The 16,284-nt window shown below is 50.0% G+C and overlaps 1 protein-coding gene across 5 annotated transcripts; it reads left to right on the forward strand.

Annotated features, from left to right (window-relative positions):
* The first annotated feature begins 34 nt into the window (after nucleotides 1-34).
* Nucleotides 35-13,273, forward strand: CIART (circadian associated repressor of transcription). 5 transcript variants are annotated; one of them, XM_053277581.1, is made up of 6 exons: nucleotides 35-167; nucleotides 5,525-6,126; nucleotides 7,082-7,157; nucleotides 10,081-10,159; nucleotides 11,482-11,608; nucleotides 12,456-13,273. In XM_053277581.1, the coding sequence occupies exons 2-6, from the start codon at nucleotides 5,542-5,544 to the stop codon at nucleotides 13,050-13,052; spliced, it is 1,464 nt and encodes a 487-aa protein (XP_053133556.1). In that variant the 5' UTR covers nucleotides 35-167; nucleotides 5,525-5,541; the 3' UTR covers nucleotides 13,053-13,273. The 5 variants fall into 5 exon arrangements, with proteins under 5 accessions (XP_053133556.1, XP_053133554.1, XP_053133552.1 ...); XM_053277579.1 differs by having other exon boundaries at nucleotides 75-302; XM_053277577.1 differs by lacking the exon at nucleotides 35-167 and adding an exon at nucleotides 3,083-3,281.
* The last annotated feature ends 3,011 nt before the right edge of the window (nucleotides 13,274-16,284 follow it).

The following is a 16,284-nucleotide window of genomic DNA, read 5'->3' on the forward strand; positions in this document are numbered from 1 at the left end:
TATCCACTCGGTGCTCCAAAGAGGGAGGATGAAAGAAAAGGGGGCGTGGCCGGGGCGGGCACGTGCGGCATCGCACGTGGCCGCGTGGCGCTTGCCCTGAGCCCGGCGGAGGAAGGAGGCTGGCCGGAGTGAGATCGCGACCGGCTCAGAGCCGCCTGGAGGAGCTGGTGAGTAGAGCGGTGTTGCCTTCCGGAGCGTACCCGTAGCAGGAACCGGACTGATTTCCTCCAGAGTTAGCATCGAGGCTTAAAAACCAACCACAGACTCCAACAGTCCAACTGCCTTGGAAGAGCGTGACAAAGGTATGAGCCTCAGCGAGGTGCTTCTGAGCGCGTGAAGAGTGTTTTTTTTCGGTTTCAGCGCTCCGATGCAGTCACAGTGGGGGAATGAGAGTAGGAAAGGCACGGCTTCGAACCCCGACTCATCTCTCTCTCCCGAGGTCCTGGACCTTAGGAGGGGATAATTTGGATTTGCAGTCTCTGGATTTAGGAAGGACTTTCCTGGGGGTCGGGGCAATAGATGATGCTGTGGGGTGTTTTTTTATTTGAGGTCGTAGGAGAGGACGAGAAGTAAGAGATTATCCCGCCTGCCTTTGGGGATCCGGGGGGTTGGCTGACAGGTGGCTTTGCTAATCTGAGGTCCGCCTTTTCTGCATAGTGTTTATAATGCCCTTCAGTGTTTAATTATCTTGTCCGCCCCCCCCCCATGTGTGCATGAGGTGTTACTGTGGACCTGCAGTCAAATAGTGTGAAAATAACCTGATTTTAATAAACCTATAGATTGACACGCTGTAGCAGTTTAAGTTCACTGTTGCTGTTTGCATTAAACACTTCTCCCTTTATATAGCTATATCTTCTGTGTATTTATACGTTCGCCTATAAAATTGAAGGGAGTCTAAGGCTATGTTTGTGCAATGCACTAGAAATGTCTGTAGACAGTTTCAGATGAATGAACATAGGGTACAGGTAGACTCAGTTATATCATTACATTTCGAATAATACAGCTATTGTCTACTAAATCGCACAGACGTTTTAAAAGGGGTTGTGAGTAAACCCAGAACCTAGTTGCATTATTGCAAACGTCTTGGAAACAGGTTAATGTATAACGTGTTTTCATTGTTTCCACTTAGTGTTTGAGAGACACTCTTTATATGCTCATAGAGCATGAAACATGAATGGCTTCTTTAGTGTATGTATCTCTAATATTCTTCAAGGTTGTGAAAAGCTCCTCACTCTTGTTAGGTAAGGAGGATCTTACCCAGGTGACCAGAGAGAGACCTATTTGCAAATGGGGTGTGTGTGTTGAATTCTGCCTGTATTGCGAATGACTCTGTCCAATGGGGGACAGGCAAACCCGTAAAACATGTTTATGGACTAGTAATTTTGGTAGACCAGCCTGTCTCTTGATGGACAACGTCTGTGTGGCAGTTCAAGGTACTCCAACTTTGCAAGGCTACTTCTGTGCTCGAGTTCCCTTAGTGGTTGCTGAGCACTCTTAAAAGTTACTGGAATTCAGATGGCAAGCAAAACTCTTCTGTATCACAATTGATTTTGGGATTTCATTGCTGCAAGGTGAGGTGGCTTTCACTGTCTGAGGTGATTATTGGTGGGGATTAGATACATTGATGATAGTGCTGGGTGGGTCTAGGGACAGCTATTGCCGCATGGAGCCTCTGCATTCAGGGGTAGTCTATCTGAATGCCAGATCTGGGGATTTGGTTTCAGAACCCTGCTTGCAGATTCCTGCCAACGTCTTGTCCAATCTAGCAGGATTCCTCTTATCTTAGGAAGGTGTGTTTGTCCCTGACTTTTATTTTGGGTTAGCTAAGTATGTTTCTTGTACTGGGTGAGGCTGGGTGTTGGCCGCGCACCAGATCCTACTCGTCTCCTTGGGAGTAAGCTCCATTGAACTGGGTGGGGCTTGCTTCCAAGTAAAGCCGTGCGTGGGTAGGATTCCAGCCTATTCTTTGCTGCCCTGTGTTGTATTGTATTTCTCCACTGTTGTGAAATTCATTCAACTTTCCTTCCTAAGATGTAAGCTTCCTATGCAGCACTGTGACACTTACTCAGGAGTAAGTCAGGCAATCTTGCTGCCTGCCTGGCAGTTGTTAGCCCAACCCTGTACTCCTTTGCTCGGAGGTAATTCTCACTCTGGGTGCAACAGGACTTACTTGTGAGCAAGTTGTACACTCAGTCAGCCTGGGAGACTGTGCTCTTTGGGAGCGAGACCTACTGAACTCAGGATGACTCATTCCTAAGTACAAATGCATTCCATCTTGTCCTTGAATGTGTCCGGTGATGTAACCTTCATTGAGAATACTGTCATCACATTCTGTTTTGCAATCTTGGAAGGGGCAAAAGGACCGTGCCCCCAGCTCCCTAGTTAGAAATGGGAAGGGGTGTGTGTGTTCCTAGTGGATCGGAAGGGCTGAGATGTGAGGCTTCCTTTTTGAGGTGGGTGGGTAATTTGTTTTCCCCTGGGAAGAAAGGTTTATGCTGCCTCCCAGGGACTTAGCTATAATTGAGCAAAAGGGTGCAAAGAACACGGGCCCTCCAGCTCCAGCCCTCCCTATTTTCTTCATTATCTCCCTCACTCTGGGGGGCTTCCAGAGAGAGGGATGAACACGGGGGGGGGGGGGCCTCTCCCCTAGCTACGCCCCTGCCGCCTCCCTTTGGATCCTGAATGGAGCCAGTTTGCTGGGCAGCTGAATAAAGAGGGGAGGAAAGGGGGGGGGCGTAGAACTGCAGCAAAATGATGTTGACACATCGGATCAGTCACGCCTGGGATCCCGAGTGTGCAGGAGGTGGGTTTTTGTAGCGTGTGTGTGTGTGTGTGTGTCCGCGCACACACAGTGGTGCATTCCAGATTTGAATCCGTGTCGGATTTGTGTGTCTGTTTGAATTGTGGCTCGGACCGAGGCGCGTGTGTGTGTGTAGAAATCGTGAGCTTCGGAAATAGAAATTTGACATTCCTGGCGACTTGGATGTGATCTGAATGTGTGTGTTGGTGGGGGACGACGCGCATGCTCACGCAAGAATCGGCAGGGTTGATGAATGGATGCCTTGGTGGTGGGTGAGACTCCTCTCTTGTGCACGGAATGCGTGCAGGGCATGTGGTCTGCTTTCGTAGGCTGAGGCACCAGTACAGACCGCCCATCCATGTGCTCGGGATTACACGCCCCATCTCCGCAGCTGTTGAGTGCGCCTGGTTTAGACGCGCCGTGAGCCGTGCCGTGCGCTGGGGGCTGGCTGTTCTTCTCTCGAGCCAGGCAGGAGCTGCAGGTGTGAACGGAGATTACGTCTCTGATGATCCCGCGGTCTCTTGCAGTTTCATGGATTCCTTTGCGTATCTCTTCGGAGGAGGAGGAGGACAGAGATGTGGTTTGTGCCTCCTCTCCCCACCCGCGCAGCTGGGCTTTTCAGTTGCTAGTGGAATAGGGCAAGGGGTTCTTAACCTTGGGTCCTCAGGTGCTGCTGGACGACGATACCCATCGGCCCATTAGGGCTGTGCAGATGATGGGCATTGTAGTGCAACTACGTCTGGGAATCCCTAGCAAACGGAGGTAGAGCACCTGTTTTGCATGAGGAAGGGCCTAGATCCAGTCCCTGGCAGCGTCTGCAGACTGGGAAAGACCAGCAGGGTTTCAGGCAGAGGGGAGTTGCTGCCAGTCAGTGTAGAGTCTGAAGAGGGAGGAGAGCTGGTCTTGTGGCAGCAAGCGTGACTTGTCCTCTTAGCTATGCAAGGTCTGTCCTGGTTGCATATGAAAGGGAGACTAATTGTGTGAGCACTGTAAACTATTCCCTTAGGGGTAATGCCACTCTGGGAAGAGAATCTAGGTTCCAAGTTCCCTCCCTGGCAGAATCTCCAAGCTAGTGCTGAGAGAGATTCCTGCCTGCAACCTTGGAAGAAGCTGCTGCCAGTCTGTGTAGACAGTACTGAGCAAGATGGACCAATGGTCTGACTCAGTAAATGGCCGCTTCCTATGTTCCTAGACAATACCAAACTCTGTGTGAACGAGAGCCAGCATGATGTAGTGGTTAGAGTGTTGGACTCGGACCAAGGAGACCCACGCTCAAATCCCCATTTAGCCTTGAAATGCACTGGATGACTCTGGGCCAGTCGCATCTCTCTCAGGCCAAACCTACCTCGCAGGGTGGTTGTAAGGATGAACATAACCGTGTACACCATTCTGGGCTCCTCGGAGGAAGGACAGGATACAAACGTAAAAATAAACTAGGGGCTGACTTGGTGGCAGGCGGCTTCCTCGGTTCATAATTGTGCGGAGGAGGGAATTTTTGCGGGTGCAGCTTCTCTCCACCCTGTTTGAACACTGTGTGAGACTCCCTTTTCCTAGCATAAAAGAAACCTGTTTTTTTAATAGCATCAGGGCACTCAGTGGCTTTGGAGGTTGAAGAGCTCAGGAAAACAGAGTGGTGTCTGGCGGCGGGGTTAGATTGCAATACTTTGCCCGTGGATCCCCCTCTGTGAAACGGCTAGGCATCTTGACCTGATTGGAAAGTGCTTGCCCAGGGCTCTTGGGTGCCCCAGAATTTCAGCCAAGTCAGGATGGGTGTGAGGTCTCCCTTCAGGAGCCCATCTCTTGGCGTGGCCAAACCCGAATGCAGCAGGTGATTACCTGGGTGTGTCTCTAGGCGGACAGATTTGGCCTTGGGGAGAACATGCCCAGCCGCCTGACGGGAGGGTGTAGTCAGGTTGTAGGTGGAAAAAAGGCAAGGTGTGGGAATTGGGCAACCCTCCCTCCACGGTCTCTGGCTTCTTCTCCACTGCCCCAATTTATTAGGAGTTGCAGTTCAACAACAGCTGGAGAGGAGAGCTGGTCTGGTGTTAGCAAGCACGACTTGTCCCCTTAGCTAAGCAGGGTCTGCCCTGGTTTGCATATTAATGGGAGACTTCATGTGTCAGCACTGCAAGGTATTCCCCTTAGGGGATAGGGCCGCTCTGGGAAGAGCATCTGAGGCTCCAAGTTCCCTCCCTGGCAGCATCTCCAAGAGAGGGCTGAGAGAGACTCCCGCCTGCACCCTTGGAGAAGCCGCTGCCAGTCTGTGAAGACAATACTGAGCTAGATGGACCAAGGGTCTGACTCAGTATATGGCAGCTTCCTAGGTTCCTATGAGCAGTGCTCCCTGTAACGGGGATTCCCAGATGCTGTGGAATACAACTCCCATAATCCCCAGCCAAAGGCCATTGCAGCTGAGGCTGCTGGGAGCTGTAGTCCACAACATTTGGGAACCCCTGTCAGAGGGAACACTGTGGTAAAGCCAAGTTTGCCTACCCCAGACTAGAGAATGGGACGTCCCGCTCTCCATGCCCCTCTCTGTGGCGAGCAGGGAACTGGACACTCTGCATCTCATTCTGCGGACGTGACACAGTTTGCGATTCCGTTTCCCCGGCTGCGGAATGCCGCTTGCCTGGGAACCTATAAACAGTGGCGCGGAAACCAGCCGACATTCCAGCCGGTGTCACGAGTCGTCCTGATCTCCTCTTGTCTTCTGTTTTGACCCAGAGCTGTCCAGGGCCACCATGGAGCCCGCCAAGAGCGTCTCTTCCTGCGAGTCGTTGTATTCAGTCGAGAGCACCGCCAGCGAGGACGAGGAGGAGGAGCGCGGCAGCGACTTCGAGGTCTTCCTCTCGGACAGCGGGAGCGAGGCCGAGAAGGAGGCGGGCCCTCTGAGAGGCCGGCGCGGCGCCTACCCGGCCGGGCAGAACTTTTTCTTCTCTCCGCAGTCGGGGCGGACTCATCCAGGCCTCCGCTGCCGGGACCGCACGGGCCGGGCCCGGAAGCCCCATGACTTGCTGCCGCCTTCCGGGCTGCGGCCTAGCGCTCACTGTTGCCGTTACCCCATGCCGCTAGCGGAGCCGTACTGTCGCCGTTTGGAGGAGACGGGCGGGAGCCTGCCCTGGAAGTCCGGGAGCCAAAAGGGGGCAGAGAACAGTGGGCGGAAACGCCTGAGCAGCGCCATGGGAGGCGGCCGGTCCCACGGGTATCCGCCGCCGCCGCCGCCGTCCCTGCGGGAGATCAAGAGGCAGCGGAAGAAGGAGGTGGAAGCCAAGGATGTTCCGCGCTCGTCCTGTTGGACTGCGGGAGACCAGTTGTTTGCACAGAAGGTTGGTTCTCCTGCAATGGCTCGGGTGGGCGGGGTGAAGCAGTCCCGAGCTGGAAATCGGTGGGACCCCTCTACTAAGAAGACCTTCTCTTTGAAATAGTTGAGAGCTGGTGGGGAGCAGAGCTGTCCTTGTGGTAGCAACTATGAACTATCCCCTCTGCTAAGCAGGATCTGGCGTGGCTTTTCATTTGAGTGGGAGACCCCATGTACAGACTGTAAGTTCTTCCCCCTTAGGGCAGGCCTGCGCAACTTTGCCTCCCCCCAGCTGTTTTTAGACTACAATTCCCATAATCTCCAGCCCCAGTGGCCAATAGCCTGGGATTATGGGAGTTGTAGGCCAACATCTGCAGGAGGGCCTAAATTGAGCAGGCCTGCCTTAGGGTCACTAGTACGAATCCTCTGCGAAGAGCACTTGCGTACAGAAGGTTCCATGTTCCCTCCTTGGCAGCATCTCCAAGATAGGACTGAGAGAGATTCCTGCCTGCAACCTTAGAGAAGCTGCTGCCAGCCTGTGTAGACAGTACTGGGCTAGATGGACCAAGGGTCTGACTCAGAAGGAGGCAGCTTCCTATGTTCCCAAGAGCTGGTCTTGCTGTAATGAGCATGAATTGTCCCCTTTGCTAAGTAGGGTGTGTCCTGGTTTGCATTTGGATGGTTAACTACATGTGAGAGCACTATAAGAGTCTCATTAGGGGGTAGGGTAGTTGCTAAGCAGAAGTAACAATTTTTTTAACGGGGAGGAAAGCATGTCCACAAATAGGTGAAGGGGCTGAATCCTAGCTTGTCTTGTGCCCCACATTCAATGAGTGGAATTAAAAAAATAATAATCTCGGAATTCTGGCCCCATATTTGCGATGTCATTCACTTGCACGTGTAGCTTGTTAATGTCACAAGTAGAGGCCTTCTGTCTAGTTTCTGCCTCCTTACCCTCTCTTGTTTCTGCATCCACTCTGCAGTGCTGGGAACTCCAGGGCTTTGTCCGTCCTCTGATGGGGCTTCTCAACAGATTGAAGATGGGCCGCTTTGACCGAGGTAAGGAAGTCTGTGGCGAGGTTTTTTTGATCTGGGCTGTGCTGGGAACAGAACATAGACATATGTTTTTCCTTGTGAGTTCAAACAAGAGTAGCATGGGGAATCCTTGTGGCTTGAAGCTAGTGCAGTCTTTTCTTTTCTTTTTAACATTGATTGATCGCATTCTTTTTACTTGATTTAAATTGGTATATCTCTTCTTAAAGCACATTGGAAGAGGCATTCCCTGCTGTGCGAAAGAATGAAGGAATGCCTCTTCCAAAATGGCGCCTGCTGACTCCAGTTTTTATAAGCACTTGCAGTAAGAATAATACACAAAAATGTGTTGGCTAATTAATTCAGGTGTTGGTTTTTTGGTTGTGTTCATTCTTTCAAACCTTTTAAAATTAACTGCTTCAGTTCTACGTTAAACTGATCAAACAGGCAGGGAAGAGTTTTATAGCAACTCTTGGTTGCAATTTCCCAGGGGCTGTTTGTGCACCTCAAGCCCCACCTTCTTATGGGTGGAGCTTGAAGCCCACCGAAGCCAGCCAATGAGAAACGGAGCCCATGATCCTGCTGAAGATCTTGACCCTTGCCCGTTCTCCTTCAAGCTCAGCCTGTCTTTCCCCTAGGTCAGGAATGGGCAAACCTGGCCCTCCGGCTGTTGTTGCTGGGGATGCTGGGAGTTGTGGTCCAGAAACATCTGGAGGGCTGAGTTTGCCCATCCCTGTCCTAGCTGGCGGGGTGGGGGACACATCTGGATGAGGCTACTTTGGCGCTGTCTCCCTGCTTCCTCCTGTTGGATCTTAAACTTGAACCCGATTTCCCCCCCCCCCAAAAAAAATAAAAAAATAAAATTGGGGCGGGTGTCTGTTGTCCCGCAGGTTGCTTTGGGATTTAAACACAGTTTTAAAAACTCAGATCCCTTGGTCCAAAGCAGCTGCAGCCGAAAGAAACATGTTTATGTTGAGTGTTTTTGTTTTTAAAGTGTTATGTCATAGTGGCTCTCCTGAGAAAACAACCACTCCTTCTCCTGGAGTATTCCCAGATGGGGTTTTAAGCTCGCATCTCCACTGCAGTGGAGGGGGTGCGTTCACATATCCAAAGATTTACCCCCAAAGTCCGTGCGACATATTGGAGGCGCCTCCATACATGATTCGGGTTTTCCCCCTGCGTATCGGAGTCTCGCCTGCATTAATCCGGGGTAAAAAAAAAATCCACGTTTTGCTTGAGAGTATCCAATATGCCCTGAACTGACAGTAAAGCCTGCTGTCTGGGAATGCTCCTGGCGTGGATTTTGGCCTTGTCATCTCAAATAAAGTGGGATGGTTCTTGGCGGGCGGGGTGTCTCCCTTTGCTCTCCTCTCTTCTGTAGCAATATCTGGCTCCCAAACCCCACTTAAAAAGGGATGGAGGGCCTTAATTGCTGCAGAAGGCTGCACCAGCAGCGTCTCGTGTTTGCCATTAGCTGCCTGATTCAAAGGGAAATGAGTTATAAGGCCCCAGAGGAAGAGAAGTAAACAGCCCGGCCGGATCAGGCCCAAGGAGGCCCATCTAGTCCAGCATCCTGTTTCCCACAGTGGCCCACCAGATGCCTCTGAGAAGCCCACAGGCAAGGGGTGAGGGCCTGCCCTCTCTCCTACCGTGGCTCCCTTGCAACTGGTATTTGGAGGCATCTTGCCTCTGAGGCTGGAGGTGGCCAATAGCCACCAGACTGGTAGCCAATACGGGCAAGGTTTTTTATAATTACCCCACTGAAGCAGGGAAAGTTCACTCCGACCTCACAACCAAACTGTAAACTCTCCTAGGAAGACGGCTGTGCAAATCTCTTTCAAGTATTTTTAATGTTTTAACTGTATTGGAACCACAATGGGGATGGTTATTACTGGGCCTGGAAGGGAAGACCCATGTGCATCACCTTTGGAGATGGGGCCTTAACTCAGTGGTAGAGCATCGGCATTGCATGCAGAAGGTCCCAGGTTCAATCCCTGGCAGTGTCTCCAGGTAGGGCTGGGAAAGACTCCCGCCTGAAACCTTGGAGAAGCCGCTGCCAGTCTGTGAAGAGAATACTAAGCTAGGTGGACCACAGGTCTGACTCAGTGGGCAGCAGCGTCCTGTTTTCTTTTTTTTTAATAGCATCATAATGATTTACCGTGTCTGTGAGCCAGGTTACGGCAGCTTTTTGTTTGTTTCATATATGAATGTTTCACTGGACCACTTTTTTGGCTTTTATTCTGGAACGCCAGACAACTTTTTTTTTAAAAAAAATTGAGAACAAAAAAATATTGCTACATTTGTTCCAAGTCCATTTTTTCAACAGCAGCTGTGCTGAGCAGGCGGACGGCCAGTTCTCTGAGCATGAGTAGATTCATGGACTATTTGGCCATGTTCGGCTGGCCGTCCGGTTGATGCACAGATGCTAGTGCCCCTGCAGGTTATGTCGAAAAGGCACCACGGCTCAGAGCCAGATCTGGGTGTGGGGATGCCCCACGCCTTGGGGCTGTTGTGTAATCTCCTCGGGGCAGCGATTGTCTGTGTCATTCTCCCCTCCCACCCCCTCTGGAGAGACACTCCTGCAAAATAGCTCTGTTGAATCACTTTCTTCCCACTAGGATGACACTTTCTCATTCGCACGTAGGAAGCTGCCGTATACTGAGTCAGACCATTGGTCCATCTAACTCAGGATTGGCCAGGAAAATGGGGGGGGGAAAGATCTCTGATAGAACTACTTCTGCACACACCTAACCTTGCATCTGTTTTTTCCCCAAAGGGGGTGGTGGCATCTAGGTTCCTGTAAGGCCTGGAATAATTTTTGAATGGTTGGCACTGTCTCGATAAGCTTCTTTCCCTCGGTTGCTGCACTGGGCAGCCCTGAGCGGTAAAGGATTACGGGTTGCTGGCAGGGATGAACTAACTGCTGTCTCTCTTGCTTTGATTTTTCCAGGGCTAAGCAGCTTCCAGCAAAGTGTGGCAATGGACAGGATCCAGCGGATTATCGGAGTCCTTCAGAAGCCAGAAATGGGGTGAGAATCTTCCCACAAATGATCTCTGGTTGCAAGGAACACAGAGTCATTTCTTGAACTCTGCTTTCTGGCTTACTGGGGATTTGAACTCCTCCCTCCTGTTTCTGCAATCCAAGGCAGGAAAGAGGAACTCAGACAATCAGGAGACTGGAGGACCATCCTACGAGAAAAGGCTTAAAATAGGGGGTTTCAAATTTAGGCCCACAGAGTTTGTTGGCCTACAACTCCAATAATCCCCAACCATTGTGGCTGGGGATGGTGGGTTGTAGTCCAAGTTTGAGAACCTCTCATTTATAAAATGGATGCATGGTGTGGAGAAAAGAGGGAAGTTTTCTGTAACAACTGAGCTCAGGGTTATTCTATGAAATAGACAAGGCAGGAGATGCAGGACAGAGAAAAAGAAGGACTTGTAATAGTAGTAGTAAGTTTATTACAGTCCTTAGACCAGCTTAACATTTAAAATAATGTTATAGGGCAGAGGGAAAAAAGATTAGTTTGCACAATGCATCTTTAGCTTGTGGAACTCACAACCACAAAGCAATGGCCACTGGCTCAGATGGTCTGAAAAGCGGATTAGACAAATTAATGAAGGAGGAGCAGGAGAGGTCTGTCAGTCATGATGGCTAACTGAGACTTCATTTCCAAAGGCAGTCTATCTTTTAATTCAGGTTGCTGGGAGGCAACAGTTGGAGAGGGCTGTTCCCTTCATGTCCTGCTTGTGGGCTTCCAAGGAAAGCATCTGTTTGGTTGTGGGGGAAAGATAGCAACATAGGAAGGTGCCATATACTGAGTCAGACCTTTGGTCCATCTAGCTCAGGATTGTCTTCACAGACTGGCGGCTTCTCCAAGGCTGCAGGCAGGAGTCTCTCTCCACTTCATCTTGGAGATGCTGCCAGGGAGGGAACTTGGAACCTTCTGCATGCAAGCAGGCAGGTGTCCTTCCCAGAGCGGCCCCGTCCTCTAAGGTCAATCTCTCACACATGTAGTCTCCCATTCAAAGGCCAACCCCTTTGCTTAGCAAAGAGGACAATTCAGGCTTGCAACCACAAGACCCTCTCTCAAATGCTGAACCCTGATCCAGGGAGGCTCTTACATTCTTTCGTGTTGGAGCCCTGCTCTCAAATTTTACAGGACTGCCTTAAATGGTGTGGGGATAGTGGATAGAGAGTGTGTGTTCTCCCCTCAAAGGTGAAATCTCTTGCCCCTTCCTGTGACCGAATCCCAAGAGCGGGTCCAACCAACAGCCACACTCACTTGCATGTTTCTTCCCCTTGAGTTGTGACACTCGGGTTGTGACACTTCTTTGATCTCTCCTCTTTCAGGGAACGCTACCTGGACACCTTGTTGCAGGTGGAACGGATGCTGAAAGTATGGTTCCCTCAGGTGGCCCTGAAGAACCTATGCGCCAACTGTGACCCGACCACAGAAATGCCATGCCAAACAGTGAAGGTGAGCGGTGTGGCCTATTCCGCCTCGGGGCCAGATTATGTAACCAGCAGAATTATTTAAAGGTCCCTGCCCCAAGGGGCCTACAATCTAGAAATTTAACATAAGGGAGGCACCAGAGGAAGGAGAAAGAAGTCGAGATGGGGTGGACTGCAGTACTTCCTTGCTTCAAGTTGCTTACAAGAGGTGGGGTGGGGGCGGCTGTGAATGTCCCCACCCTTGAAGAAAAATACTTCTTGCATATATAAAAAGCCCCCCGCCCAAAACAAAACAAAACCCACCATCATGTTGGTGGCCATAGCTTGGTCGAAGAGCATCTGCTTTGTGTGTAGAATGTCCCAGGTTCAGTCCTTGGCAGCATCTCCAGTTAGGCCTGGGAAAGGCTCCTGCCTGAAACCTTGGAGAGCCGCTGCCAGTCAGAGCAGACAGTACTGAACTAGATGAACGAATGGTCTGACTTGCTATAAGGCAGCTTTTGATGTTAAAATCGAAGAGGTTGGCCTAGCCTTTGCTCTAAGAAGCTGTTCTCAATGTGCAAGGGACTCCCCCATCCACCACCCCCCAAAAAAGGGAAAGAAAAAGACCACAAAGCAGAAATTGTCCTGGAGTGTACCACTTCAGAATATTTTGCAGGGGTGGGATCTTGCCTTGAATAGACACACCAGGAATCCACACCCCCTGCAGTGGGAAAACTAGCATATAAGGGAAGAGCTTTAATTTTCTGTGCAGGCAGGATTTTAATTGACGGGGAAGGATCAGCTACATCACTGTTTCCCCCTCCTGCGACGGTACTTGGCGCCCGCCGCACCGTCCTCCATTTTGGGCCTGACGCCATTTCCTTTCCCTCTAGCCTCAGCAGCCGCCCACGGAGGAGCACGTCGCAGGAAGGAGGGGGGCAGCCAGCCGAGACTCCGTGCAGAGCCCCCCCACGGAAGAGCTCCACCAGACGCACCTCACGGCCCCGGGCGTCTCCGATGGCAAAGGCGGTGCCCTGTGGGGGGAGCCAGTCCGCTTCCTGACCGACTGGCCGGCCATGAACTTGACCTGGATCCACACTTCGCCCATTTCTAACCCTCCCTTGGGGCACATGGACCTGAGCCGGGTGAACTCTGCCTTCGGGCAGGCCCTGCTGGGGCCCAACGCTGGCGCCTATGGGGTGGTCGTCTTCCTCCAGAACAACCCGGCCGCCCCCATCGCCTTCGGCCCCTCTGCTTCCATGACTCCGGTCCCTGGTTCCCCCACCTGTTGCCATTCTAGCAGCCCACTTCCAGGCTCCGGGGAACCTCCCCGCCCCCAGAGCCTCCCCGGTGCCACAGTCGTGGGCGAGGGCCTCTTGAGAGGGACCCTCCACGGCCACTCGAGGTCTCTGCCCCACCTGCCTACATCAGAGCATTCTGAGGGGTGGGACGCGACCAGCCGAAAGTCTGCGTATTACTGTGACTCCTGATTATCGGCTCCATGCAGCTCCCGCAATGTGTGAATTTCCTTTCACCCCCTCACCCCCTTTTTTTAAACAAATGGTTCTGCCTTCTTGTGTCTATTATTACTGTGTTTTTTTAACTTAAAACATTTCATGTGTGTGAAACAAACAAAGCAGATGGGAGGGGGAGACATCCTTGGTCTTAATAAAAAGGCGCTGTGGCGGTTGTCACCAGCGAGTTTGTGGCATGGTATTTGTGACGCCTTTTTTGTGTTTGGGTGGGAAGCATTTTCTTGAGTTTTATAACAGTTGGGCCTCAGTAATTTAAAACATTTCTAGGCTGTGCTTCCCAAGTTTTTGGTTTCCCCCACCACTCCCCCCCCCTTTTTAATTATTAGACCAAAGTTGTATAAATACAAAGAGGGCTTGACTTGGTAGGTAGGCGGCAGCTGCTTATGTTCCGAGGACTAGATGGACCTTGGTTCTGAGCCAGCTGGCTCTTGATGTTCTTATGGAAAGGAAGGCGTAGTGTTGAAGCCTGGTGTCCTAATGGGAATGTAGTTCATCGTCTGCCTACAAGCAGGGCAGGGCTAGCACATGTTCTACCCTCCTGCCCATTTGGAGAAAAGCAGGTTCCCAGGCTCGGCCTTGTGTTACGCAGAAGCTGGTGTGGGCAGGTGAGCCGTCTCTGTCCTGACTTGCAGAAGGCACCCAAATGTCTGGTGCTTGCCTACCTCAAAGCAGCAACTCCTCTATGAGCCATACAGAGGCAGAGTGGATCTTTTCTCTGGCCCTTTCAGTAGGGAGGAGGTGGTCAGAAAGGTTAGGCGAGGGCCGCAGGGAACACTCTCAAGCCCAGACTGGCATAGGAGAAGCGTTGCTTGCCACCCTGCAAAGCAAGAACTGGGGGAACGATATTACCAACCCTGCAACCCAGGCAACCAGAAATGGCAACAAATTCTAGTAAGAACTAAATCAGTCTACTTTCCTTTTCACTGTCTCTACAATTGGATAAATTTGGTTCAAATCGAGGGCTACAAGTTAGATCTCTTGCATCTCAAATGTTCATGCGTCTTCCATCTTGGATCGGGGTGGATTACATCACAAACTATGCCATTGAGTTGTGGATCAACTCACAACTACCAAATTTGGTTCAAATCGGTTAGACAATCCTCAAGTTAGTGCACTTGTGCCTCAAAATTCACATGTCCACCATTTTGGATCGGGGTGGATTACATCACAAACTACACCATTGTGGGATCCCTATGTGTCTCTACAGCTGCAGCGAATTTGGTTCAAATTTGTTAAGCAGCTCACAAGTTAGCTCACTTGTGCCTCAGATGTTCATGAGACCACCATCTTGGATTGGGGTGGATGACATCATCACAAACTACACTGAGGTGTCCCTGTGTGTCCTTAGAGCTGCAGCATTTTTGGTTCAAATTTGTTAAGCAGTTCACATGTTATGCTTCAAAAGTTCACGTGTCTGCTATCTTGAATTGGTGTGGATGACATCATCACAAACTATGCCATTGAGGTGTCCCTCACTGGTTCTAATGGGTTAAGCAGTCCACAAATTAGCCACATGGCTGCCATTTTGAATTGGAGTGGATGACATCATCACATACCACACCATGAGGACATGCCTATGTGTCCCTATAGCTGTAGCAAATTTGGTTCAAATGGGTTAGGCAGTTCACAAGTTAGCCCACTTGTGCCTCAAAAGTTTACATATCTGCCATCTTGGATCGGGTGGGGTGGATGACATCACAAACTGTGCCACTGAGGTGTCCCTACAACTGTACCCAATTTGGTTCATATTGGTCCAGGTGTTGCAAAGTTGTTAGGGGGTGGGACACCCACAGAATGCAGTTGCCGGGTGATCTCATAAGTCTACTGGAAAGTAGGCTAAAAACATTTGGAGGTATGGTGTGTTCGCATTGTTGCAATGGAAGGGCTTTCCTGGCATAAAAAACACCAAATGTTTATCATATTTCTATACTGCCTGGTATAGACATCTTTTAGGTGGTGTACAAATTAGAAAATGCAACAAAAGTAAAAACAGTACAAAACTTAAAATTTACAAAACAATCTTGCAAGAGAAAAACACATTAAATAGCTTTTAAGATTTCAGTTAAAAGCCTGAGAAAACAGGTATGTCTTGAGGGTCTTCCTAAAAGCAAACTGTTAAGGCAATGCTCTTATTTCAACAGGGAGCGTACAAAGGCAGCCCCACATAAAGTGCATTACAGTAGTCAAACCTAAAGGTTACTAGCATGTGCGACACTGTTTTAAGGTCATTTGCCTCCAGAAATAGACATAGATGAAAGGACTGTCTCAAAAGAAGATTAGCGATTACATCTGTTGATGCATTGCACATCAAAGCAAAGTTTCATGTGCACGTGTGTGTGTTTGTGTGTTTATACATCCAATGGTGGGTGTGAACTCCATCTATTTTGCAATGAAGAATCAGCTCTGTATGTACAGCAGAAGTAGCAGCACTTCAGGGACCTAAGGCCTTGAGGGATCATACCATGAAAAGGGATGGCAGGAGATTAAAGGGAGACAAAGGAATGTACTGCTTCACACAGTGCAAAAGACTTTGCAGGGTTGTTGTGAAAGGCTTGGCAAAACTATGGAAGCAGCCCTAGGAAGAGCAAGATGAAAATATCTATTCCAGATTGTTCATTGTGATTTTATTGCATGAGGTTTGACTGTAAAAATGGGCAGTGTCAATTAAATTGAAGATAGCATACTGAGAGAAGCTGGATTGGAAGAAGATGAGTGTAGTTTTAATGTTGGAGGAAGAAACATCAATAACCTGCGCTAGGCTGATGACACCACTCTGATAGCTGAGGATGCGGATGATCTGTAAGGTCTAGTAATGAAAGTCAAGGAGCACAGTGAAAAAAGGGGACTACAACTAAATGTAAAGACTACTAAATTAATGACAACGTTACAGCAACCAGCCTCAGAACTGACAATGAAGACACTGAAGTAGTGGATAGCTTCTGCCTTTTAGGATTGACTGTCAACAGTAAAGGATCCAGCAGTCAAGAAATACACTGCAGATTAGCACTTGGTAGGGTTGCAATGAAGCCCTTGGAAAGGATATTGAGATGCCATGATGTGTCTATATCTACAAGATTAGAATCGTCCGGACAGTGGTTTTCCCCGTGACACTCTATGGATGCAAAAGCTGGACTTTGAAGAAACAAGACAGAAAAAGCATTGACACTTTTGAACTTTGGTGCTGGAG

The sequence above is a fragment of the Hemicordylus capensis genome, chromosome 14 (genome assembly GCF_027244095.1).
Source record: "Hemicordylus capensis ecotype Gifberg chromosome 14, rHemCap1.1.pri, whole genome shotgun sequence".
Classification (NCBI taxonomy): domain Eukaryota; kingdom Metazoa; phylum Chordata; class Lepidosauria; order Squamata; family Cordylidae; genus Hemicordylus; species Hemicordylus capensis.

Coding starts and splice junctions, on each gene's coding strand:
- CIART (XM_053277577.1), top strand. CDS start 3,098: ATGCGTGCAGGGCATGTGGTCTGCTTTCGTAGGCTGAGGCACCAGTAC. Junction 3,282..5,524: donor GAGCCAGGCAGGAGCTGCAG/GTGTGAACGGAG, acceptor GTTTTGACCCAG/AGCTGTCCAGGGCCACCATG. Junction 7,158..10,080: donor GATGGGCCGCTTTGACCGAG/GTAAGGAAGTCT, acceptor TGATTTTTCCAG/GGCTAAGCAGCTTCCAGCAA.